The 25,163-nt window shown below is 44.3% G+C and overlaps 4 protein-coding genes across 5 annotated transcripts; 1 reads left to right on the top strand and 3 right to left on the bottom strand.

Annotated features, from left to right (window-relative positions):
- The first annotated feature begins 2,183 nt into the window (after positions 1-2,183).
- Positions 2,184-4,359, top strand: LOC120358158. Its single transcript, XM_039451092.1, has 5 exons — positions 2,184-2,422; positions 2,939-3,037; positions 3,130-3,386; positions 3,470-3,600; positions 3,717-4,359. Exons 1-4 carry the CDS (start codon positions 2,269-2,271, stop codon positions 3,572-3,574), a joined length of 615 nt encoding a protein of 204 aa, XP_039307026.1. The 5' UTR covers positions 2,184-2,268; the 3' UTR covers positions 3,575-3,600; positions 3,717-4,359.
- On the bottom strand, positions 4,342-6,434 carry LOC105198745 (protein ANTAGONIST OF LIKE HETEROCHROMATIN PROTEIN 1-like). Of its 2 annotated transcripts, none has more exons than XM_039451093.1 (4): positions 6,069-6,434; positions 5,845-5,985; positions 5,454-5,725; positions 4,342-4,929 (listed from the first exon to the last, which is right to left on the bottom strand). In XM_039451093.1, exons 1-3 carry the CDS (start codon positions 6,254-6,256, stop codon positions 5,485-5,487), a joined length of 570 nt encoding a protein of 189 aa, XP_039307027.1. In that variant the 5' UTR covers positions 6,257-6,434; the 3' UTR covers positions 4,342-4,929; positions 5,454-5,484. The 2 variants fall into 2 exon arrangements, with proteins under 2 accessions (XP_039307027.1, XP_025996033.1); XM_026140248.2 differs by having other exon boundaries at positions 5,458-5,725.
- A 2,327-nt stretch (positions 6,435-8,761) lies between these two features.
- LOC105198743 lies at positions 8,762-9,353 on the bottom strand. The gene is made up of 2 exons (XM_011165578.1): positions 9,197-9,353; positions 8,762-9,153 (listed from the first exon to the last, which is right to left on the bottom strand). Exons 1-2 carry the CDS (start codon positions 9,351-9,353, stop codon positions 8,762-8,764), a joined length of 549 nt encoding a protein of 182 aa, XP_011163880.1.
- A 613-nt stretch (positions 9,354-9,966) lies between these two features.
- Positions 9,967-11,471, bottom strand: LOC105198742. Its single transcript, XM_011165577.2, has 2 exons — positions 10,775-11,471; positions 9,967-10,733 (listed from the first exon to the last, which is right to left on the bottom strand). Exons 1-2 carry the CDS (start codon positions 11,469-11,471, stop codon positions 9,967-9,969), a joined length of 1,464 nt encoding a protein of 487 aa, XP_011163879.2.
- Positions 11,472-25,163: the final 13,692 nt, after the last annotated feature.

Raw genomic sequence — 25,163 nt, 5'->3', positions numbered from 1 at the left:
TTTGGCAATGCCGATTGTGCAGTCACACTCCTGAGATTCTGAACTTTTATTTAAAAAAAAATTGTATAAAAATATTGATTATAATCAAAGTTATAGCTTCTCAAAGTTGAAAAAGTCTCCAAGACCCGAAAATGTGTTTTCGTATTTTACAGGATCGGTGTGTTTAAGGGTTAAACTTTTGATAGCATACGTGCCATCATTTTGTTGACATATTGCTGTTATTATAACATATACGAATGCAAGCTCATGATGAGCCGACAATTTGCTGTTAACATGATATATTATTATTAATAAACGTTTGCTTTTATATTTCATTAACTGATGTTGTGTTTTGTGCCTGTTGCTGACTCAGTTTTACGTCAAATTCTATAACCAGCCAATTACCTGCAAATTCACAACAATACATGCAATGCATTAATTTGCCCGATGTGCTAAATCTAGCTTGGTTATATGGGTTTTTACAATAAGCTATTAGTCGGTATCATAAGTCATAAGTCATAAAAATTGACCAATCTCAGTCAAATGTGAAGAGAATATTCGACTGTGATTGATTGTTTCTTACCCCTATAACCATTTTTATAACTGCAAAGGTTGGTAACAGATTTTAGTCCGCATATGGTCCGCATACATTGGTATTTCTGGTACTGTTAGCAGGTACCAAATATACTACAACCTTGTTGGCAGAGTATATGACAAATTGGCGTTAAAAAGCAAGCAAATTTGTTGAAAGTTTTGACAACAAATTTAAACAAATATTAAACAAATTTTGCTATTGCAAAAATGTTACCAATTTTCACGCAAGAATGCAATATTATTTTTTTGTCAAAATACACGACAGATTGGAAGTTAATAGCAGACAGATCTGTTGTTTGTAAGTTTGACAAATTGATGGCAGATAGTAAGCAAACTTGCTATTACAAAAATGTCAGCATTTATCACACAAAAATGCAACATTAGTTGAGTTCCGTAAAGTGCATAACGCGCATAACATAATCCTTGTTAATCACCAAAAGTTAAACAAGGATAAAATGTTACATTACGCACATCATGCTCTTTTTACGAAATTCGGCCATTATCTTTTCGTCAAAATAATTATGCAACTAATTTGTTTATAATAATTATGTAACGCTGGTATTTTCCGATGCGGAATATCGGGATACGTTGCTCGCATGTGTTCGCCGGATGCCAGGGTTTGCGGAATGATAACTTCGTAATTTAAATACAAAATGTAACTATATCAGTTAACTAGGCTTAGGTACACCCAATGACTTTGATTCTGTCCATGGGGAAATTTTCCAAACTGAGAAGTCACCACTTTCTACATACTCGCAGTTCATGATTAATAAAACGACTAGAGCTTATTGGTCGTTACGTTAATCATGAACTGTAAGTATGTAGAAAGATAGCGACTTCTCAGTTTAGAAAATTTCTTCATGGACAGAATCAAAGTCCCTGGGTGTACAAAATTGATAATTGAGATGTACGTAAAAGAACGGAGAATGTAAATAACTCTCGTAAATTAGTAAACAAAAATAAGTGGACACGGTCTGAATAACGGCGCGGATATGCCGTAACATTTTAACTAACGACTCGAATCAAAAGAAACAAATAGTTTGCATATATGATTTATTACTAACAAATGGAACGGATTCGAATATTCTTACAGGCTAAACGTATTCGGATAACAAAAGAAACTAAACGGACTCGTATTCTTTAATATGTGCTCGGCGTAAATGATTGGAGTTGCCGTCAGGCAGCGAACTCTACGAACGATTAAACGGACCTTGATTGACCCGCGCGACGGTCGGTTGCGATCACGGAATCGACGGTGAACGGCACAGCGGACGATTTCGCGATACGCAAGGGTCGTCGACAGATCTAGGGTGCGTTCCACTTAATGTCCACAACGTTTGCAAACCTTATAAGTGCGTTCCACATAACGATCGTAATCGTAATGGTCGCAACCAAAACATCATAGATGACGTCATTAATCGCGACCGCATCGAGCCAAGGTCCGTGGATTGGCGTTGGAGGGGAAGGAAGGTCGTTGCATAGCCGCCATTTTCGAGACAGCGAGTCAGTGTTAGTGTATGTACGTAGATAGTAAGGTACTACAGCTATTAGTTGTGTGAGTGAGCGAGTGTGCAGTAAAAGTATGGCCGCCGCCATTTTCGTTCCACATCGTTGAAGTGGATGCAACGACCTTCCTTCCCCTCCAACGCCAATCCACGGACCTTGCATCGAGCTCACAACACTCGCAGTTAGTACATGGGTCGGTGCGGTCGTTTAATCATTTTCGCGCTATTTTTAATTTTATTCGGCAGTAGTGGTGAAATGGCTACAGAAAAAGTTGCGATTTTCGACAACGATAAAGTAATAGAGTTCATTTTATCACCCGAAGATGCAACTCGGGCTTGTAATGGTAAGTGATATAACCTCATATTGATTATAAACATTCTACAACAATCGACGCCTTTTGTGAGGTTAACCTTTTCATTAAAATTAATGTTTTCTTTTGCTGTAAAGACTGGTTTATGTAGGCAATAATTATTAACTTGTGCTGGTTCTGATAAAGTTCAATACGAGGATTTCAAAGCTTCTGTTTATCGAGTCTCGATAAATACAAGCATTGAAATCATAGTATTGAACTTTACGGATTCCAGCATAAGTTAATCCCAATGATAAATGATAACAAAATCGACATTGATTTCGTTATCATTTCTCACTGGGATAGTTATTGCCTGCCTATAAACCTGCCTTAGTCCAATTAACACTACAAATGTTTATAATTGTTTTTTTATTATTTTCAATTAAAAGAGAAGAAGAAAAACGCTTTAAAGCCATTTGTAGTGTCAAGTGAATTACAGCAGAAAGTCAACGACACAGGCTATATTTTAATGTTAATTAACATTAACTTTTTTTTTTATTTTTATTTTAGATATTGTATTTGCAACGTTACTGAATGCAGCAAAAGAGGAAAGTAGTCTTAACAACCCTGGATCTGATGATGGAATTAACAACTCTGAATTTGATGGAGGTATGCCGAAATTCTATAAATTAGTCACAGCTTCAATCTTTTACAAAATCTGAATAAAACAATTTGTAACATTGTATATTACATATTTGCAGGATTCTACAGGTGGACAACATCTTGTGTGTTATTGATGTTGCAAACCTATAAAGAAAACGAGGAAAAATTCACCAATGGAAAACACTCTCAAAAGAAAATATGGGAAGAGATTGCCAAAATGCTCAAATGCAATGGACATAACGTAACTGGACCGATGTGTGCTGCTAAATTGAGAAGTTTGAAGAAAACGTATAAAACAGTTAAGGATCATAATAACAAGTCAGGCAACGGTAGAAGGTCGTGGCAATTTTTTGAGGTACAGAAACAAAATAGATTTGTAAATGTGTTCCAATATTTTCTTGATTCTTGTAATATGTATCATTTTATCTTTCTTTGAAGATCATGGATGAAATATTTTCAAAAAAAAGCATGGTGTGCCCCTCTGGCGATTGCATCTTCCTCAGGACTATCGGAAAAACGCGAAAAAGAGAATGCAGATGTTGAATCTGACAATAGTGAGTGTACAATTGGTAAGTTCATTTTTTTGTAATGTCTGGATTTTCTTGAATTATTTTTTTTTATTTTCTGATCACTTTATATTTACATTATTAGATTTACAAATGCTACTTTTTAATTTTTTGTAAAGCTATCAAGTTCCAAACAGAATGCCAACACACTGCTTGGTAAAAGATTGCAACAAAAACAAGAATATGAAGAAGCCAAAGCAAAACGACACAAAAAGAGGATGGAAATGGATAAAAAGTTCCTTGCAGTTCTCGAAAAGCTGGTTAATAAATAATTTAGTATTTTTCATTATTCATTGCATTTGCACTGTGATAAATGTGCCTATGATAAAGCTAAAAATATAATGATTTGTTAATTTTTATTTTAAACTTGCTTTAAAATTTTATTTACTATTTTATTTTTATTTTGAATACAGTGTTTGCAGGATATTCAATATAATAAGAGTAAATAAATAAAAAAATAAAGTCTAAATTAAATAGTTTTCAGTTTATTAGCATAACTTTGATAAATGTGCCAATTAATTATTAAGTATGCCATTTATGTATTATTATAAATTTGAATTCTACTTTTATTTATGAACATTTACTGTAAGCCTATTAAAAGTATTATTTTTGTGATTGCAATGAGTCTCACGGCTGTGGAATAAAAGGACAAGATATATTACTTTATAAACATTTTAGATTTTAAGATAACATTACGTTTGTTAATGTTTGTAATCAGAGTTTATGAATAAAAATATCAGAAAGTACTTTTTGATAAGCATATTTTATTGTGTATATCATTACCAATACAAAATATGTACCTATAGATTATTTTCTTAAACTATCCATAATTAAATTTCTTTTATAAGTCGCAACATTCTGTCTCAAGTGATGTACAATATTTTGATTTCTTACATTTTCTTCCGCAAGTGGAGGTAATATGACTAAATCTATTTCATCTCCCCGCAATGTGCAAATGTTGCGAATTACACAACATGCTACAATATACTCTGCCATTAAGTTGACTCGAAACATTGTTAAGCAGTGCAATAAACTTTGCATACGTCCTTTTAGTAAGCCAATACACCTCTCCACTGTTACTCTTGCTGCTGAATGTCGATAATTGTAATTGTTTTGTCTCTCATTAAGGTGACCATTGTCTCGAAAAGAGGTAAGCAAATGTTGATGCAGCTCATATGCAGCATCACCCAAAATGTGGCTGTCTCCAGAAAACTTGTCTTCACTGTTTAAAAAGTTTGCCACTTTAGAGTGCCGAAAAATTCTTTGATCGTGAACAGAACCAGGGTAACCGGTGAAGCAATGTGTGATTAAAGTTCTGTGATCACAAATTAACTGCAAATAAATGTACATGTAAATACTAAATAAATTCTGCCGCAAATTTACTTTAGAACACTATAGAAATGTCTGAATGTGTTTTTTGAAACAGGTATTGCATATACGGAATGGGGTTCTCCTTATACGACTTTTATAATTTTTAATAAAGTAATTCGTATGTTCATTATCTTATTAAAAATTATAAAAGTCGTATAAGGAGAACTCCATTCCGTATATTTTTCTATAGAAAAAAATATCTGTAGTTCTGAATGTGTTTTTTAAAATAGGCATATACGGAATGGAGTTCTCCTTATACGACTTTTATAATTTTTAATAAGATAATGAACATACGAATTACTTTATTAAAAATTATAAAAGTCGTATAAGGAGAACCCCATTCCGTATATGCAATACCTGTTTCAAAAAACACATTCAGAACTATAGACATTTCTATAAAGTTCTAAAGTAAATTTGCAGCAGGGAACAGTTACAATGTGGCTGATAGTATTTACAATTAACATGTTAAGACAAATGTTATCTACCTACAACTGAATTGAGTGAAATCCTTTGCGATTAATATAATCTGCAGGATTCTCCTTTGGGGCCGACATCGATACAGATGTGGGTACCATCGATGGCTCCAATAACTCTTGGAAATCCGCTAGCTTCTTCAAATCCCCGCATTACAGTAATAGCACGATCATCACTAGGCCATTGAATAAACCTTGCCGCTTTTCTAAACACAGCTCGAGTGACTCTTTGCACTGCTCTCAGAGCAGTTGTTCTGCCCACATTAAACCGATCACAGATCGATCTGTAACAAAGTAATATTAAATTCATCAAACATATTGCAGATTTCAACATTACTATGAACATAAAATAAATGAATTTTATTCAATGCATTCAAATCTTGAATTTGTACTAGATCATTACCTGTATGAATCCATAGTAGCCATTTTCCAAAGGGCTATCATTAATTGCTGGTGCGCAGGAATTGTAGGGCAGCCTTTCACTTTCCTAATTAAATCTTCATGAATAACTTTAAGGAGGTATTTGAATGTAGCCTTTGACATTCTACAAATAACAGGCAATTTCAATAACTCATTTTTTAAAATAATTATGCAAATAAAATCTAATTTTAATAAATGATCACTAACCTAAAATAACTTTTAAATTCATAATCCATATAACGGCCAACAACGTCAATGTAATTTATAATTCGCGGACGAAGCTTCCGCTTTCTTTTTTCTCTTAACATGTCCCAATCTTCATCGGAACTTGATGAACTTTCAGAAGAATAATTATTTCTTTGATGGAACATATTAATCACAACGGCAGCATCCATATTTACTAGATCGTCCACAGTCCGTTCCACTACAGTTAACGCTTGCGATGTTTGCAATTTAGTAGAACAGGAAATCCGCGGTCAATGTGAGTGAGCGATGCGGGCGATAAGTGGAACGCATCCCTAATAGCGTTTTCGATTTGGCGACTCTACCCGACTCCGAGTCGAATTTGATCGAGTCGAGTCAGATCTCATGTTTGATTTGGAACTCAATCTGGGAACTGTCATGGGGGAAAGTGTATGCTTAACCTAAATTTATCAAAATTATTTCACCGTATTTTAATTGATATATTTATAACAATGAGTGAATTAGGTAAGAAATTTGTACTATATTGGTAATAAAATTATGATTAATGTATAAACATAAAAAGACGTATGAAAACTATATGTTAATACCATGTCGCATGATATACAAGTTTTGATCGTAAGAAAACATTTTAAATAATAATTTTACAGAAAATCGCTACAGCAGAGAATAATCCGAGATGAGAACGACAAAATAGTTCAAACGGCTGAAAGAATTCTATGCAAATATGTGGATAACAATGGTAAAGATTTTATTGTAAAATTAATAATTTGCTTTATCGTCAACGAATCTTCACTTTTGTGGCATAAAAAATATAACATAATTTTTTTCTTCAGGAAATGTAACATTAAAATTTTTTAAAACAATCTCATCGGAAAATGTAAAAATTGGCCTAAAAAGTTACTGTAAAAATCGGCCTAACAATTCAATAGCAATTGAAAGTGGTAAGTTATTTGTGTGCGTATTGCTAAGATGTGCACAAAGATTTGAACTATAGAAAGATAATGATGAAGCGATTTTATTTCAGAGAACATGATGCCATGTAATACAGTATCACTTATTAACAACAATGAATCATTAAAGAAGATGATTCGCATAAAGTTTTATGGTCAGATGATAAAACCAAAGAATTGCTACAATTATATTATGAAAATAATGGATAAATAGGATCATTTACCTTTAAAAATAAGAAATGCATGTGGGAATTTATAAGCAATAAAATTACAAAAATAAGTGAAACTTTTCGTTCGTCTTTGCAGTGTAAAAATCGATATAAAAATATGATAAAGAAAAGAAACGTTGTAAAGAAACATAATTGTTTGCGCTCAGACTTGAAACTTGAGAGACTGTGAGACGGCGAAACGAAATATTGAGACGGAGACGGTTTAGGCGACTGCCCGACAAAGAAAGCGTGAGTCAACGCGAATGTGTTCTCTTCTTAAGGACCCGGAGATTACCGCGCTCGAAATGTAACTAGCCCACCGCACTCTGAACGGACACAATGCTCACGCACGCATCGACGCTTATCAATGGCGGTACTAATCCGATCAAAGTTCGACAAGGGAAGCAAGCCGTTTCAAAGTTCACGCACTCTAACTTTCGCGTACTATCTGTCTCGAGATTCAATTGCGACTGCGGTGCGTCTCGCTCTCACGCCTTATAAAGAGAGTGATCCTTCTAGAAAGATTTCGGCGGGAAAACGAGAGATTGTCAACAACATTCCGCTCTCCGGATCTTTCCAGAAGGATCGTCAAATACCGAAGACGTCAATATTTGTCGCTATGTTTGCTGGCAATCCAGCACGGTCTGAGCGCACGCTCCCGCTCGCCGTTTGCCACGCTCGAGCGCATGTTCGCGCTCGCGGCCGTGTCATCGCCTGACGGCCGGCCATTGCTTCCCGCTCGCGAACGTCGGTCTCCCGCGAATTTGGGAAAAGAGGCAACGTCCCGCACCCCGCCCCCGTCTCTCGCGCCATTCCAAACATCCCGCCCGTCACGCCCGAATCATTTTTTTGGCGACATGCCCAGGTCGAGCCTTGGGGTCTCTCCGTGCCGGTTACCCGCAAGGCACTACAACCTCCCTGAGGAGGAGCTCGCAAAGCGCAGCGGACAGCGCGAATCGCTGAAGTTTATGGCACCCTCGGCGCGAACGAGGCTAGGCGAGCCCGAACAAAGAACAGCTGACGTTTTATGTATAGAAAAGCGATAAATCTCACCCACATACATGCGGCAGTCATGGCGAGTCGCGTATAAAGAATAGAGGCGTTAACAAAGGAAGGAGCTAAACTCTATTATAGTTTATGTAACAATTAATACGCTGCTATCCTAGACAGGTACAATCGCAGATTCATGCGCAGAGGGGGAGGCGCCTGAACCGCTAGTCAAGCGGCTCCCCATTCTCCTCGTTGTCTCAAACCGGCCGCAGGACGATCTTGACGATCGAACACGTGAACATCGACGCCGCTGTCCGGACGATGACTACGCGAATTAATCCATCCTCACCGGGATGAACTTGAACGATGCGCACGAGCGGCCAGCGTGTAGGCGGTGTGGTTTCGTTCCGGATGAGGCACAGGCGTCCCACGTGTTAATCGGCCACTCCATTTAACCACTTAGGTCGATGGACAAGAGAGTGCAGGTACTCGCGGGACCAGCGCTCCCAGAAGTGATCGCGCATCTGCTGTAGGAGCTACCAGCGAGTCAGACAGGCAGCTCTGTCAGTGATGGTTTAGGCAAGGCCGTCAGCGGTCCCCGCACCAGGAAGTGGCCGGGAATCAAGACCGACAAGTCCTCGGGATCGTCGGACAACGCCTGGAGCGGGCGAGAATTTAGGCACGCTTTCACCTGAGCGAGGAGGGTGCTCATCTCCTCGAAGGTCAAGGTGGAGTCACCCAGGACTCGCCCCAGGTGGTGTTTCAGTGATTTCACCGCAGCCTCCCAAATACCGCCGAAGTGCGGTGCCGAGAGAGGATTGAACCTCCTGAATCTGCTCCGTCGCCAGTCGTCCGACGATCCGGCGCAGCTCCCGGCTGCCCTCGGTGAAGAAGGCCCGCAACTGGGCGTCGGCGCCGACGAAGTTTGTCCCGCAGTCACTTTGGATCGTGTGACAAAGATCACGACGCGATACAAACCGACGTAAAGCGGCCAGGAACACGTCGGCGGTGTAATCCGATACCGCCTCGAGATGGACCGCTCGAGTGGTCAGGCAAACAAACACGGCGACAAATGCCTTGTACGAGCGCTGGCCACGTCCCCTACTAGTCCGCAGCTGAATGGGCCCGGCGTAGTACATGCCAGTGTTGAAGAAAGACCGCGCGGGAGTGAGTCGATCCCGCGGCAGACTCCCCATCAGCTGCTGCGGAATAGCCGCCCGCCACCGCACGCAGGTAACGCAACGACGCAACCACAGCATGACAACGGCTCTCCCGCGCGGGATCTCTGTCGGATCGCTCCAAGAGTCATCTGGACTCCGCCGTGCAGCAAACAGCGGTGGCTAGTCTCCACCACCAGGTAAGAATCGCCTGGGAGAATGACCGGATGTCGCTCATCGTACGCCAGGCGAGAGTGCTTAATTCGGCCACCCACGTGCAAAAGGCCTTGAGAATCTAAAAATGGACATAATCGTAAAAGTGAACTGGAAGAGGGTAGAGGTTGGTGTTGCTGAAGATCTCGTAAGTCGGCCCTGTAATATCCAGCCTGGACTTGCCGGATCCAGATCAGCCTGGCCTTCTCCAGTTCGTCCACCGTCAGCTCGGGCCCGTCGGCAGTCCGCGGAGAAGCCATCTACGACACCAGGCAGTCACACGCAGCAACCGACGGAGTGACGAGTATCGTCGGAGCTCGTCAGGTTCCTCCACGAGAGCGGGCGCAGTCCGGGCAGGATGGATCAATAGCTTTGCCTCCGGCTAGCCATCCTCGTCGGGCATGGCAGCATCGCAGGGCCATGTCGAGGGAGCCGTCCGGAGCCACGGCGGCCCCTGCCACCAGAGAGAATGCTCCACTAGCTCTTCGGGGGACAAACCACGAGAGACGCAGTCGGCAGGATTCTTGAGCCCAGGCACGTGGTGCCACAGAGCGTCCGGGACCCTGGTTTGAATATCGGCCACGCGGTTGGCTACAAAAGTTTTCCATCGGGTCGGGTGACCGCGTATCCATCCCAAGGCAACCGTGGAGTCCGACCACAGGTGGATCCGAAGCCGATCCAGGCTGAGCGCGGAACAGACATGAGAGGTGAGTTTAGCCAGGAGAGCGGCGGCACACAGCTCCAACCGAGGCAGCAAAACCGTTTTCAGAGGAGCGACCTTGGTCTTGGCCGCCACCAGATTCGTCCGCCAAGAATCGCCGACGCTGGTCCTCATGTATAGCACCGCCGCGTTGGCACGCTCAGAAGCGTCGGCAAAGCCATGGATTTCCGCAGCGTCGGCCGGCCATGCGACGTCCAACCAGCGAGGAACTTGGATACATTCGAGCCGAGGAAGCTCCTCCGCGTAGGCATGCCACTGTCGAGCGGCAGCCTCGTCCAGCGGGTCGTCCCACGCTAATCCCAGCAGCCAGGTAGCCTGAAAGGCGATTTTTGCTCTCACCACCACAGGAGCCAGCCAACCGAGGGGATCAAAGAGGCGTGCGGTAAATGAGAGCACCGATCTCTTGGTGACGTCAGTCAATGTGGCCTCTGGAACGGCGAAGAAGAACTCATCAGTGGCTGGATGCCACCGCAGACCAAAAGTCCCTTGCGTCTTGTGTGGCCGCCAATCCCGACAAGGTCCCGCTGCATCCGGTGCTCCGCAGGAACGTCAGCTAAGATAGCTGCATCGTTTGCCGACCACTTGCGCAGGGGAAAGCCCGCCATGCACAATCCAGTCAGCTGCCGTTGCAGCTCGCATGCCTTCTCCAAGGTAGAGGCGCCGGTTAAGATATCGTCCATGTAAACTTTCCCACGAAGTGCTCGAGCTCCTAGGGGGTAGTTCTCAGCCTCGTCGTTGGCCAGCTGGAGAAGAGTGTGCATCGCCAAGAATGGAGCGCACGCCAACCCGTAAGTAACGGTGTTTAGGTGATACTCCATCACCTCGTCCTGGGGATGGTATCGCCACAGGATGCGCTGAAGATCCCGGTTCTCAGGGTGGACCAGAATCTGTCGGTACATTTTTTCTATGGCAAGGACGTAGCGAGAAAGCCGCCACCTCAGGAGAACGTCGGCGAGTGGAGGCAGCAGGTTCTGGCCCACCAGGAGGCTCCGGTTGAGAGAATCGCCGGACAGGACCGTCGTAGAACCATTGAAGACCACACGCAGCTTCGTGATGGAACTGGCCTCCCGCAGAACCCCGTGGTGAGGCAGGTAGCTTACACGATCCCCGGCAGCTTGGTCAGCTCGCACCGGCGTCATGTGGCCTAAGTCTTCATACTGCCTCATGAAGTCCACGTACATTTGACGCTGTCGGTCGTCTCTCGTGCCAATCGCTTCTCCGTGCCCGTCAGAAGACGGGAAGTGGCATGCTTGGTGGCTGCCAGGTTGGGCAGAGGGGCAACCACTGGCAGCCGCACGACGTAACGGCCATCCGACTGTCGGCTATGTGAACGTCGGTAGAGATCTTCACACTCCTGCTCGGAGGGAGTGAGGGGCGCAAGACCTATGGGCAGGTCATCCAGCTGCCAGAAGTTTCTCACCAGAAAGGTCCTCCTCGATCCTGCATTGCAAGGACAGTGTGCGGTCGGAAGGCCCCGCTGAACCGACTGGTCCGGAGACTAACCAACCCAGCGCCGTAAGTTGTGCAGCAGGCTGGCCACGCTCGCCCAGCCTCGCTCCCGTTCGGATGATGGTGCTGTAAACGTCAACTCCTAGAAGGATGTCCACCGGGTCCAACTCTAGAAACTCCGGGTCGGCGAGGGTGATACCGTTCAAGTGTGACCAGGCGCTCGGATCTGCCCGGAAGCCGCTCTCGTACAACGTTATTCGCGGAAGAACTAACGCAGAGACCGGCAACGACGGACCGCCCTCCCGAGGCGATACCTGCAGTTCGACAAGACTGCGCGATACCCCGGACTTCTTCCCACAGACCCCGAAGACGGCGAAGGCTGATCGCGAGCGCGGCGATCGCAGTCGTTGAGCCAGTGACTCCGTTACCAACGACGTCTCCGCTCCCGTGTCGACCAGTGTCCGCACGACGTGGTCGACACCGCAGCGATCCTTCACTCGGACGCGAGCTGTTTGCAGTAGCATGGCCATTTGGGCCTTCTTCTGCAATCTCGCAAGATGAGTATTTACAATCGCGACAGCGGAGTATGCGTCGTGCAAGGTTGAGTGATGACGCTCATTGCACGACAGGCACGATTTTTTCGACGGACAATCGGCAAGCTTGTGCTTGCCGAGGCAGTTGACACACAATTCATTGGAAGACGCGAACTGCTTCTGCTCGACAGCCGTCTTGCTGAGATACGATTCGCACTGGCGCACGTAGTGGTCCTGATTGCAAAGAAACCAGTGGCCTCGCTGGCTTCTCTGCGTACGCACCTGTAAGGCCTGTTTTTGACGAGGGGCACTTGAAGAAGCTTTCGTCGAGCCAGCCTCGCTCTTCGAGGTAGTCAGCGACTCGAGAGTCCGCATCCTCTGATTGATGAACATGAGCAGCTCGTCTAGGGATGACGGTTCCGCCGTACGACTAAGTTGCGTTTCCCATTCCCGCCAGAACACCGAATCGAGAAGGCCCGTAACTAATTGCACGCAAAGGTCATCACTACGCGTCAAGGGGCAACTGATCCCCTCTAAAGACCCGACGGTTGTCTGTACGTAATGATATATTTTGCGGAGATCAGCGGCCGACTCATCCTTTATCTTAGGTAGTGACAAAAGTCGTGAGATGTATGACCTCGCCAGGAGCCTCTTGTTCTCGTAATGCTCCTTCAATGCTCGCCAGGTACGCTCGAAGTTGGCTTTAGTTGTGGGTAGCTGACGAGTAACTTGCTCAGCCTCTCCCTTTAGGCTGGTTTTCATGTAATGGAGCTTCTCAACCGGCGTGGCGGATTAATTGCTAATAACCAGCAAAGAGAAAAGGTCACGAAAGGATGGCCAGTCCTTGGACTGACCGGAGAACTGTGGTATTGAAATGCGAGGCAACCTCGCAACGACGGGAGCCGTTGCCGCGACGGTTGGAGCAGCGGCCGCGACGGCGGCAGCAGGTGTGGCAGCAAGAGCTGCGACGGGAGTGGCGACTACCGCATGGCCCGGACCGCGCATCACGCGCATATCGTCAAGGTACGTGCCCTTCTGTACATGGAAGGATATATCGGCCTTGAGCATCAGATCGTCCGTTAAGTACTCGTGGTCCTCGAGGTCGTCTCCGTACTCCATGAATAGCTGCTTATGTCGAGTGACGAACTTGCCCCAATAACTCTCCAAGGTCTGGAGGCGGGCTTCCAGTAGCCCGAGCGTTATGTTGGCTTCTCCAGACTTCCTCATGTTCTCGTAGGATCGCGAGAGAAGGGTGACCGAACAGGTCATGCTGAGCTTGCACGAGGTCTTCCCAAGGATTAGCCATTTTTATCTTGCGGAGGCAAGCTCACCGAACGATAGTCGACGAATATCACCGTCATGTCACAGCACTCACTCAAAAAATCCGGCACCGGCAACGCGGAAATCCGGCTCGAAGGACCAGCAAATGTTCGCGCTCCGACTTGAAACTTGAGAGACTGTGAGACGGCGAAACGAAATATTGAGACGGAGACGGTTTAGGCGACTGCCCGACAAAGAAAGCGTGAGTCAACGCGAATGTGTTCTCTTCTTAAGGACCCGGAGATTACCGCGCTCGAAGTGTAACTAGCCCACCGCACTCTGAACGGACACAATGCTCACGCACGCATCGACGCTTATCGATGGCGGTACTAATCCGATCAAAGTCCGACAAGGGAAGCAAGCCGTTTCAAAGTTCACGCACTCTAACTTTCGCGTACTATCTGTCTCGAGATTCAATTGCGACTGCGACGCGCGTCTTGCTCTCGCACCTTATAAAGACAGTGATCCTTCTAGAAAGATTCCGGCGGGAAAACGAGAGATCGTCAACAACATTCCGCTCTCCGGATCTTTCCAGAAGGATCGTCAAATACCGAAGACGTCAATATTTGTCGCTACGTTTGCTGGCAATCCAGCACGGCCCGAGCGCACGCTCCCGCTCGCCATTTGTCACGCTCGAGCGCATGTTCGCGCTCGCGGCCGTGTCATCGCCTGACGACGGCCGGCCTTCGCTTCCCGCTCGCGAACGTCGGTCTCCCGCGAATTCGGGAAAAGAGGCAACGCCCCGTACCCTGTCCCCGTCTCTCGCGCCGTCCCGAACAATAATAAAAGATCGGAAAATGATAAATGTGATATCGATTTTGAAGAAGAATTTTATTTAATCAGTGGCATTGACGATAGCGTTAAACCTGAAGTTTGTTTTGGTATAGGACAGCACACTGTTAAAAAATGGAAAATGGACAATCTAAACTGTGAAGAAGAAGAAGAAGTTGAAAGAAAAGTTCAGAAATCTTCAAACATTTTTTACAGTATTATGAAAGATTAATAATGAGAAAGAAGAGCAGAAAGAGCGCAGACATAAAGAAAAATTAGAAGTTTTTTAAGAATTATTTTTTAACAAATAAAAAATAATATCATTATGAACAATATACTTTGCATATAATCACAATTTGTTATAAAATTTTCCTAAAGTATATAAAACTTTTGAAAAATTTTATAACAAACTTTATTTAAAACTTTTTATTTTCCGTTCAAAATATTATATTTTATGTTATAATACAGATTGGTTTGTTTTTTATTAAACTTACAGTTTATTTTGTCTTTTTTTTGTTTTTGTTGCAATGTAAGGATCTAACGTAAAAAGAATGAAATCCCACTATGATAATTATTCTCTACAAATAAGTATAATTTATGTTTAAAGTAGTACTTGCCATATGTGATAAATTCCGTTAATATTTTTTTCGACATTGTTCCTTTATATTATCGTATTACAGTATAAGAATTTCAATGTATGATTTGCCTAAACAATTGATATTAATAAGGTTTATAAGCGTTTTAGTTAATAAGATTTAAGTCATACATGTTAAAAATTCTTTAAAAGACTGTTTTATGCTTAATATTATATATGTTCTTAAAAATATATTTAATAAAATTTATTTTACATTAATATTATACGACATTACATTTTATTATATACTTTATACTTTTTCCTATAAACTTCAATTGTATAAGTCTATGAGCAAAATATTAAATTAAATCAAGCGCTATGCGATCACGTTTCAATTGGCCTAACATTCTTATTCTATTATTATTGGAAATATTTGGCTGAATTGGAAACGGCGGTTCTTCGTAAACAATGTAATCAAGCGTATCATTTTTATTTATACATAAATTATGTAATACGCAGCAAGATATAATGAGTTTGGACATTGATGTTACAGACCACATGTCGAGTCTGATTAATTGTCTAAATCTACTCTTTAATAATCCAAACGCGTTTTCAATTCTAACTCATGCTCTACAAAAATGTTTATTAAAATTAGTTTGCACTGGTGTCAATTGTCTGTTATATGGTGTTAAAAGATTTATAGATATCGGATAAGCTGCATCACCAATAATGTGATAATAATCACTCATTGCAGACACCTTCTGTTTTACAAAAGATATATCATATACGCGAGCATCGCGAAATTTACTAGAGACTCCAGTAAAACAATCTATAAATCTTTTTTTTGCATCACATATGCCTTGCAAAGTAATTGCAGTTTTGTCGTGTCTGTTAACATATGTATGACGAATTATTTTGGCAGGTGTTCTAATCGGAATATAAGTTCCATCTATACATCTCACAATTCCATCAATTTAGCATATATTTTGAAATTCTTGAGCCTTTTTTTGACGTTCTTGCTCTGTAGCAGGAAATCGGATTACTGATGGAGCCAAATCTATTAAGAAATTTGTAACTCTTTTGATAATAAGGTGCACTGTAGCAATTTGCATGTCAAAACGCTCTGCTACGCTCCTTACTAATGTTTTATTTGCAGCAAACCTATATCAAAATTTATTAAAGAAACATTTATTTTTTATCAGCAATATTTAAATTATTTAATATATTTATACGTGATTTAAAAATAATATAGCATAAGAAAACTAATATATGTGCTTTAGCTGTTTTGTTTTTTCTTCCGCAAGGACTCTTTGGACAATAATCGCTCTGTTTGAATAAATTAATAATATGCACACAGTTCTTCTTAAAAGTCTAAAATATTTCTGAAACTAAAACAGTTTATATGATAAAAAATAGTTTACACATTGAAATTAATATTTCTATTAAATATTATTATACTTTACCTCTACTTCAGTATAATGATCAACAATATTTGTAATATAATGTTTTATTCGTTATATCTTTTTCTTCTGCATTACATAAATGTATTGCAATTTATCATCAGAACTATCTGACGAAGAAAATAAATAATCACATGCAAAACAAGTTTGTGCACATTTTTATTAGTTTTCTCTTGCGTAGTGTTTATTGTACCGCATGGCATCGTGTTCTCTAAAATAAAATTGCTTTTTCATTATCTTTCTGTAGTTCAAATCTTTACCTACGATTCAAATTATGTATCATGAGACATAGTATTGATAACATATAGTTCACATGTTTTTTATATTTATATCATTAATTATAATTTTATTACCAATATAGTACAAATTTCTTACCTAATTCACTCATTGTTATAAATATATCAATTAAAATACGGTGAAATAATTTTGATAAATTTAGGTTAGGCATACACTTTCCGCCATGACAGTTCCCAGATTGAGTTCCAAATCGAACATGAGATCTGACTCGACTCGACTTAGAGTCGAGTAGAGTTGCCAAATCAAAAACGCTATAAGTGATGTCACCCCGTAGGGTCCGGTTTACAGGTGTGCCGTATAAAGGGGACGGCGTCGAGTATTTCCAACGACGGTATCGGTCCCGAGAATCCCCGGGAACGGACGTGCGTGACGGTTCCTATTGGCTGAGAATACCCGGCCGCGGGAACGACGAGAATGCCTGTCGCGGAAGGCGAATTGGATTAGCCGAGTATTCCCAGCCGCTAGGAGCGACGAGGATACCCGTCGTACGGTGGTTGCGAACGAGAATTCCTGTCTCCGAGGAGTGCTCGAGAATGCGCGAGCGAAGAAAGTGCCGAGGATATCCGGAGAAGAGTAGGTGCGAGATCGGTGGCTCGGAGTGATCTGACTTCGGCTTCCCACTGCCGGCTTATATATCGGTCCGCGCGGTTAGACGCACCAATCAGTGCGCGTGGCCAGGCCAGCCGGAGTGGGAACGCCTGTCGAACGCGGCGCGTGGCGCGCCGGGCGCGCGTGGTAGCATGTGATCGCGATAAGGTTAGCCGAACGCACGCACATGCTTGGCTTACATATAGTGGTGTGTACAGCCCGGAGTGAAGTGGCGGCACGGTGGAGGGGCGCCATGTTACACCACCCCCTCCGCTTTTAAGTGGCGAACTCTGTCCACTACGCCGGAAATTCCCGCACGTAGTGGCAGTGTCCGTCATGGCCAAAGCGGAGGGTGTATCTTATTCCGCTAATGCGTGCCTTGTATTTTTGTGCCACGTGTGCGGCGTGGTACGGTACGAGAATGGGTACGTTGTCGCGTACGTGTACGGGCACCGATAGGTGAGCTGGTTGACTGTGGGCGCCTTGGTTGTAGCTGGAGGTGGTGGTAGCGGGAGTTCGCCGGTTCTGGTGGTTTTTGGTGCGGTTGGTGTAGCCGTCGGGATCACGGTTTGCTGAAGTGTCCGGACTTGTCATGGTGGCTAATCGTCTGTTCATACCGCTGGCGGCGGTATTGTTGCCTGGCGGTATGGCTCGTTCCACGGGAGCGGCGGCGACCGGGCTGGGTGATCGGGTGCTGGCCAGAGTTTCATCGTTGTCCAGGTCTGATAAGTCGTCGCCGAACATTTCTCGCAGCTTGTCTTTGATCTTCTCCTTGGTTTTAGTTGGAGTCCCAGGGCAGCTCGATGGTTTCGGCGCTGCTGTGCCTGGCAGCTCGGCCTGGGTGTGGTCGCGAGCTAGTCGGCGGAGGTGGCGACTTTAGCTGTTTCGGAGGTGGCGGCAGTACCTCTAGGAGGCTTTGCCACTTGTGTGCCGTGGTGGCGGATGAACGCTGTATGGCACAGCCTACTGTCGGGGGCGGACGCTTCCCGGTCGGGGGCCGTGGCTGCGTCTGTGTTGGCGCAATGTGATTTTTTGTGGGACGACGGCTAACACCTTTCTGAACGAGACTGTGGCCCGGGGCGCGGATCGTCGGTGCTCCTGGTCGTCATCTTAATGGTGCCGTCATTAGGCTTCTAAGGCAGTCGGTGGTCATTGGAGCGGCGGCTGGTGTCTTGCGTGGTAGTGCCACTGCGCGTGGCTTCTGGGTAGAGCATACCCTGGATGTTGTCTGGTCAGTCCGGGCGGTTGATCGACGGTGGCAACCATCGAGTTAGCCGTGCTGAACAAGTGCGGCTGTTTGATTGCTGTGGCTATGGCTTGCGACCACAGCAACTCAAACTCCCCGTCGTCAGCTGGTGCGGTTAGCAATGCGTCCAGTGTTTCCATTTCAGGATATGACTTTCTACGATCCAGGACCTGTGGGGTGCCGCATTATATACGAGGTGTGATCAAAAAGTAAGGTGACTTTTTGAATTTCGCGCGCTGTGTACACTCTAATTTCAAAATTTTTTTTTTGTGTTGGTACACTCGTCACGATCATATGTTCACAGTTTTAGACTATATAGCATGTGTTGTTTTTATGTGAGAGGCATAAAAGTTAGACTCGTGTTTGCGTGCTCGGCGATTTTTTGCTGTTGAAAATAATGGAGCAGAGAGTTTGTATTAATTTTTGTGTAAAAAATGGTATTAAGTGTTCAAAAACTCTTGAAATGTTGACAGTGGCGTACGGTGAGTCAACTTTGAGCAAAAAAAATGTTTATAAATGGTATAAGTTATTCCAAGAGGGCCGAGAAAATGTTAACGATGAACCTCGCTCTGGACGCCCCAGCACGTCAAAAACCGACGAAAATGTTCAGGAAGTGAAAGAAATTGTGTTGAAAAATCGTCGGATCACGATTAGAAAAATAGCTGATGATCTTAACATATCGTTTGGCTCATGCCAATCAATTTTAACGGATGTTTTGGGTATGACACGTGTGTCAGCAAAATTTGTTCCAAAACTGCTTAATTTTGATCAGAAGCAGCGTCGCATGAACATCGCCTAAGACATGTTGAACGACGTCAATGATGATCCTGATCTGCTCAAAAGGGTTATAACTGGTGACGAAACATGGGTATATGGCTATGACGTCGAAACCAAAGTCCAATCATCCCAGTGGAAGAGCCCAGAAGAGTCAAGACCGACAAAGGCACGCCAAGTTCGTTCGAATGTGAAGGTTTTGATCACAGTTTTCTTTGATTACCATGGCGTTGTGCATCAAGAATTCTTACCACAAGGTCGTACGGTAAACAAGGAGTATTACCTTGAGGTTATGCGGCGTTTGCGTGAATCAATAAGAAAAAAACGTCCGGAAGTGTGGAAAGAAAATTCATGGATTCTGCACCATGATAATGCACCTGCGCACACGTCGTTACTAGTGAGTACTTTTTTGGCCAAAAACAATACTGTCATCATGCCTCAGCCACCGTATTCACCAGACTTGACCCCCTGCGACTTTTTCCTCTTCTCAAAATTGAAAAGGCCTATGAAAGGACGAAGATTTGCGACGATTGAGGAGATTAAGGCTGCATCGCAGGAGGAGCTCAAGGCAATACCCACAAGTGCATTTCAGAAATGTTTTGACGACTGGAAAAAGCGCTGGCACAAATGCATTGTATCAGAGGAGGATTATTTTGAAGGGTATAACATAATTTTGGATGAATAAATGAATATTTTTTTATAAAAATGAAAAGTCACCTTACTTTTTGATCACACCTCGTACTTTGCCAAGATGGGGAGAGAGATCCTCTTCTTTTGGAGGTCGCACGTCTTCAGAGCGTGATTCTCACGCGTTTGAATTTTTGGCGGTGCCATCGCCCTCGGTGAATCCTCATCGTCTGAATCGGGGACGTCGTCTGCTTCAGAGTCTTTTGCTCCGGTGTCGTTTGCTTCGGAGCCGGTTTGACTGGTTTGGCCGCTTTCGCCATCGGTAGTATCGGTGCGCTCGGAATTGGTTGGTTTTTTTGGGTCGGAGTCTTCGGTGTGTTTGGTTTCTCGGCAGCGGTTTGACTTCAGGTCTTGCACGTGCACTTTACGGTGTCACTTGTCGGTTGCGTTTCGCAAATCCACGATTACTGGAGAAAGAATTTTCCGTACTTCTATTGCCCCGTTGTATATTGGTGCCCACTTTGCGTTGAAAGCGTCTTCTCTTTTGGACAATGGATGTTCGCGCTTCCAGACGAGGTCCCCAATCGCAGCTTTCCTGGCGCGGCGTCGGAGGTTGTAGTACTTTTCCTGTCTGTTGAACGCACGGGCTAAGTTGGTTCGTACCAACTTATAAACGTCCCTTAATTGGCGGTGCGTGGTGTCCGGTGTGGCAACAGGTGCGTTCTGGCGGTGGTGCCCTCGGGGTGGTTCTGACAATTCTCGCCCGTGATTGTGGTATGCTGGGCTATACCCGGTGGCTTCATGTTGTGTTGTATTATAGGCAAATTGTAAGGCTGTGAGATGTTGGTCCCAGTCCCGGTGGTTTTGTTCAACGAATTGTGACACCATAGTCTTGATGGTTTTATTGGTGCGCTTCACCGGGTTACAATGAGGAGCGTAGGCGGGTGTAGTCCGATGTTGAATCCCGAATTCTTTGCACAACTATCTCATTTATCCTCAGACGAATTGCCGGCCGTTGTCGGAAATTATACTCGCGGGGCATCCGTGGCGGTAGATAATCTTGTCCAAAAAATGCTGGACGATGGCGGGGACGGTGGTGCGGTGCAGTGAGCTGAGTTCCACCCATGTGATGAACTGGTCCTGTGTCACGAGCATCCAGGTGTGCCCATGCGATGAACGTAATAATTGTCCAACCAGATCAATGGTGACTTGTTCCCACGGGGTTTCCGCGTGGGCGGTGTGGAGAGTGCCAGCTGGTTGGTCCAGCAAGCTCTTATGCGCCAGACAGCTTGGGCATGAGAGTACAAAGCGTGCTACGTTGGCAAATATCCTGGGTCAATAGTACCTTCGTGCGGCTTGCGTGATGGTCTTTGCTATGCCTAGGTGTCCGGCAGTGGGGACGTCGTGTATTTGGTATAGCGGCCCGGTCCTCCTTTGGTATGCACGCCTTTTACTGCTCGTCCGCCGGTTCCTCGCGGAAGTTGGTGGAGTGCAAAATATGCCAAAATAGTTTTTCTTGTCGGATTTCTTACTCAGGGAAATCCGTGCGGCGGTTCCGTACGCGGCGTAACTGGCGCTTATAGGCACATGTGATGGGTCGGCGGGCGCTACTTACCGCCGGCAGTCGTAAGAAGGCATCAGCAGCCTTATTAAACTGACCTTTGCGGTACTTGACGTCGAAGTTAAATTGTTATAACTCGAGCCCCCATCGCCCGAGGCATCCCGTGGGGAAGTCAAAGCGGCGCAATCGCTGGAGAGCCTGGTGATCGGTGACTACGGTGAATTCATAGCCCTCCAGGTAGCCATGCATGTGTCGGATCCCTCATACGACGGCCAGGCACTCGAGTTTGGTTGCACTGTAATTTTTCTCGGCTTTATTGAGGGAGCGGCTAGCGTAGACGATTACGCGTTTGCCCTCCTCAAAATACTGTGACAATACTGCGCCGAGTCCGTCCGTGCTTGCGTCAGCTTGCAGAATGAAACGGCGCAAAAAATCCGGGCAGGCGAGCATGGGAGAGGAGGTGAGGGAGTGCTTGAGAATACGGAACGCGGTTTCCTCGTTCTTCCCTCATTGCCATGTGGCAAGTTGGCGAGTGAAGCGGGTGAAGGGTGCGGCGACGGTCGCGAAATCTGGTGTAAATCGTCGGTACCACGACGTCAGGCCGATGAACAGACGTACTTGCTTGATGTTCGTGGGTGTGGACCACTATGTTACAGCGCGTACTTTGTCGGGGTCTGTTCGGATTTCCTGCCTGTCGATGATATGCCTCGAGTACTTCAAGTTGTTTGCACAGAAGCGGCACTTTTCGGGCTTTAGTTTTAGTCGCGCGTCTCGCACTTGTCGGAATACTTCTGCCAGATGTCATAGGTGTTCGGTAAATGTCGCGCTTACGATAATTATGTCGTCGTGGTACGCGAATACGTTCAGTTCTAGCTCTGGGCCTAATACATTGTCAAGTAACCACTGGAATATGGCCGTGACCGAATGCAGCCCAAACGGCATGATCGTGAACTGCATGAGTCCCTGACCCGGGACGGTAAACGCGGTCACGGGCCGACTCTGGGGCGATAGTGGCACTTACCAGTACCCTTGTTGAAGATCAAGGGTTGATAGGAACTGGGCACCTCGTAATTTGTTTAAGAGGTAACACCACCTTTGATGTTTGAAAAAATCGATTTTTTTTTGTTAAATCATTAGTTTATACTTATAAAAATATGCTGTAAGTAGTTTTAGAACAAAATTCAAATTGTATTATAGTGTTTGAGCTGATTAAATGAATCGTGTCTATGCGCCTACCGAGCAGCTGCAAGCGATTTGGAGCGGTCCCGTTTTTTCTATATTTTGTAGATATTTGGGCTTTATTTATGTAGCAAAAATAGACCTTTGACTAACACAATATAAATGTTATTACTTGTACTATATCAGTAAATAGTTCTGGAAGCGTCAGTTTCTGTGATTATGCGACGCCATTAGTTTTTCTGTGTTTATGCAACAAATTTGGCTGTTTGTTATTATAATGATGGCTATAACAGTCTAATGAAAATTTTGCAAGTTTAAAACCTCATGGTGGGCACTACTTGTTATTATTATTGCCAAAAATTGAATGCGCGGCGCGTTGTACTTGCCGAGCGCAGTTTCACCCAAAAGGCAAAAGAGACCAGAATATCATTATTAGCAACAAGAAAGGAATATAATGAGGCTGCTAAACTTGTGAAAGGACAGCTTTATGGGGCAGACATTGCAGACTAGAGATAAATTAAAAATTTTTAACTTTATACACAAAAAATCAGTTACCAAATCTTTAAATGCGTTTTTCTCAAAACAGTTTTTCAAATTTGCTTGCAATCGTCAGTCTTACAATTTTTATCCGATTGACTAGAAATTTTTACACAATTTTCTTGTAACTATTCTATAGGGAAGTACGTAAGCTTTTTGCGAAATGTTGACAACTCTTTTTGTAATCAGCATTTTTAAAACAAATTTTTGTGTGAAAAATGCACTTTTTTTATAAATAGCTGCCATTTTGATAAAAATTAATATTTTCAAAGATCCTTACGTACTTCCTTAGTTTTAGTTTTAAATATGTAGATAACGTAAATTTTTTTTGTTTGGTTCGAACATAAACCATTTCGCAGAAAACTTGCACGCAAAACTTCATCTTTTAAATAAGACGATTTCGTAAATGGGCCAATACGCCGCCATTTTGTGCATGAAAAAAAATTAAAAAATATTTTTTTACTTATCAATATATGTACAATAAAGCCCTCTAAGCTTTTTTTATATAAAGTTATTCATTTGCCGACAATAAATTCCCAAACTTAGGTATCATTTTAGGGCCTCAAAGATGGTGTTACCCCTTAAGGTTGCGGTGATGTGGGGCAGGGGGTATGCGTCGCGTTCCGTGATCTTGTTTACTTTGCAAAAATCTATACAAAACCGCGGCTTGTTGTCCTTTTTCCGTACTATAACGACGGAGGAATTCTACGCGCTAGTGGACGGTTCAATAACTCCAGCCGCTTCCTTGGTGCGCACCTCGTCGTTAATGATCTTTTGCATCGCGGAGTTACACGGTCGGTATCGTTGTTTTATCGGTGTATCGGTCTTTATCCAAATCACGTGGGTGGCCCGGTCGGTCGGTCCTCGCAGATGTTGAACTTAGGAAGTCCTGAGTCGAGGAAGGCCCGAAGTTCCCGTTCCTCCTGCGGGGTGCGGTGGACGATGCCGGTAGCAATTGTGTAGGTGGGTCGCGTGAAGGTCTGAACAAGCGCGTTAGCAGAAGGAGGGGGAATAGTTATTCCCAGTCGGGCCCATAAGTCGGTGCCAATTAGCATCGGGCTCTCCAGTGTCGACAGGATGTGGAAACAATGGCATAGCTGCCGCCTCAAGATCTGTATCGAAATGGTGACCTGGCCCGGAGTGGTAGCGGTGGTACCATCTGCCAGACTGATTGTTTCTTCCCGTACTATTGGCCAGATCCTCCAGCAGGGCTTTTATCAGCCCTGCGTTGGCAACATTGATCATCACAGAGATCTCGGACCCGGTGTCTAAGCGGTGATGTTACGGGACCCCACCCGGACATGTACGTGCTATCGGGGCTAGTAACTTAGCTAGATACGGGCCGGGAGTCGGAATTGCTGGCCTCGGCCGCTGCGGCGTTTCCCGGCCGCGGGTGGCAATCCTTGATTAGCACACCATCTTTTCCCACACTGGGAACTGAATTTTTTAGGCGATCGGCAGTTGAAGCGGTCGTGGCCTCGCTGTTTGCACCGCCAGCAGGTCGTGGAACAATCGTATGTGGTGGAGGCGTTAACTTTTTATTTGTCGGTCCTATTCTCGGCCTCCTGCGCCTTTGTGATTTCTTCATATTCCACCACTTACTTGGCTAAACTAGTCAGGTCAGTGATCTTGTCCAGCCGCACATAGAGTTTATACTTGCCGCGTAGATTTTCGTAGAAGCGGTCTACTTTTTCAGCTTGAGTGAAGCTTCCGGCGCGGCGCATCATCGTCAGCATTGCCGTTGCATATTTGGCATAGCTTTTCTTTGCCTGTTGGCGTCGCTTTTGTATCTTTTTGGTTAGCTTAGCCTGGGGTATCGGCAGGGCAAACAGTGGCGACGTAAGGCACTTAAGAAGTCCTGCCACGTCTCCCAGTCTTCTTTCTCGTTCCTATAGCAGGCGAGAGCGTCCCCCCGCAGGAGTTTGGGTAGTCCGGCCTTCAT

The sequence above is a fragment of the Solenopsis invicta genome, chromosome 6 (genome assembly GCF_016802725.1).
Source record: "Solenopsis invicta isolate M01_SB chromosome 6, UNIL_Sinv_3.0, whole genome shotgun sequence".
Lineage (NCBI taxonomy): Eukaryota > Metazoa > Arthropoda > Insecta > Hymenoptera > Formicidae > Solenopsis > Solenopsis invicta.
The sequence above is the reverse complement of the archived record's forward strand: the minus strand, read 5'-3'. Positions and strand labels throughout refer to the sequence as shown.

Coding starts and splice junctions, on each gene's coding strand:
- LOC120358158 (XM_039451092.1), top strand. CDS start 2,269: ATGGGTCGGTGCGGTCGTTTAATCATTTTCGCGCTATTTTTAATTTTA. Junction 3,038..3,129: donor CAACTCTGAATTTGATGGAG/GTATGCCGAAAT, acceptor ACATATTTGCAG/GATTCTACAGGTGGACAACA. Junction 3,387..3,469: donor GGTCGTGGCAATTTTTTGAG/GTACAGAAACAA, acceptor CTTTCTTTGAAG/ATCATGGATGAAATATTTTC.
- LOC105198745 (XM_039451093.1), bottom strand. CDS start 6,256: ATGGATGCTGCCGTTGTGATTAATATGTTCCATCAAAGAAATAATTAT. Junction 5,986..6,068: donor GAATTTAAAAGTTATTTTAG/GTTAGTGATCAT, acceptor TGTTATTTGTAG/AATGTCAAAGGCTACATTCA. Junction 5,726..5,844: donor GCTACTATGGATTCATACAG/GTAATGATCTAG, acceptor ACTTTGTTACAG/ATCGATCTGTGATCGGTTTA.
- LOC105198743 (XM_011165578.1), bottom strand. CDS start 9,353: ATGTACTACGCCGGGCCCATTCAGCTGCGGACTAGTAGGGGACGTGGC. Junction 9,154..9,196: donor CGTGTTCCTGGCCGCTTTAC/GTCGGTTTGTAT, acceptor CACGATCCAAAG/TGACTGCGGGACAAACTTCG.
- LOC105198742 (XM_011165577.2), bottom strand. CDS start 11,471: ATGAGGCAGTATGAAGACTTAGGCCACATGACGCCGGTGCGAGCTGAC. Junction 10,734..10,774: donor CAAGGGACTTTTGGTCTGCG/GTGGCATCCAGC, acceptor TCGCCGTTCCAG/AGGCCACATTGACTGACGTC.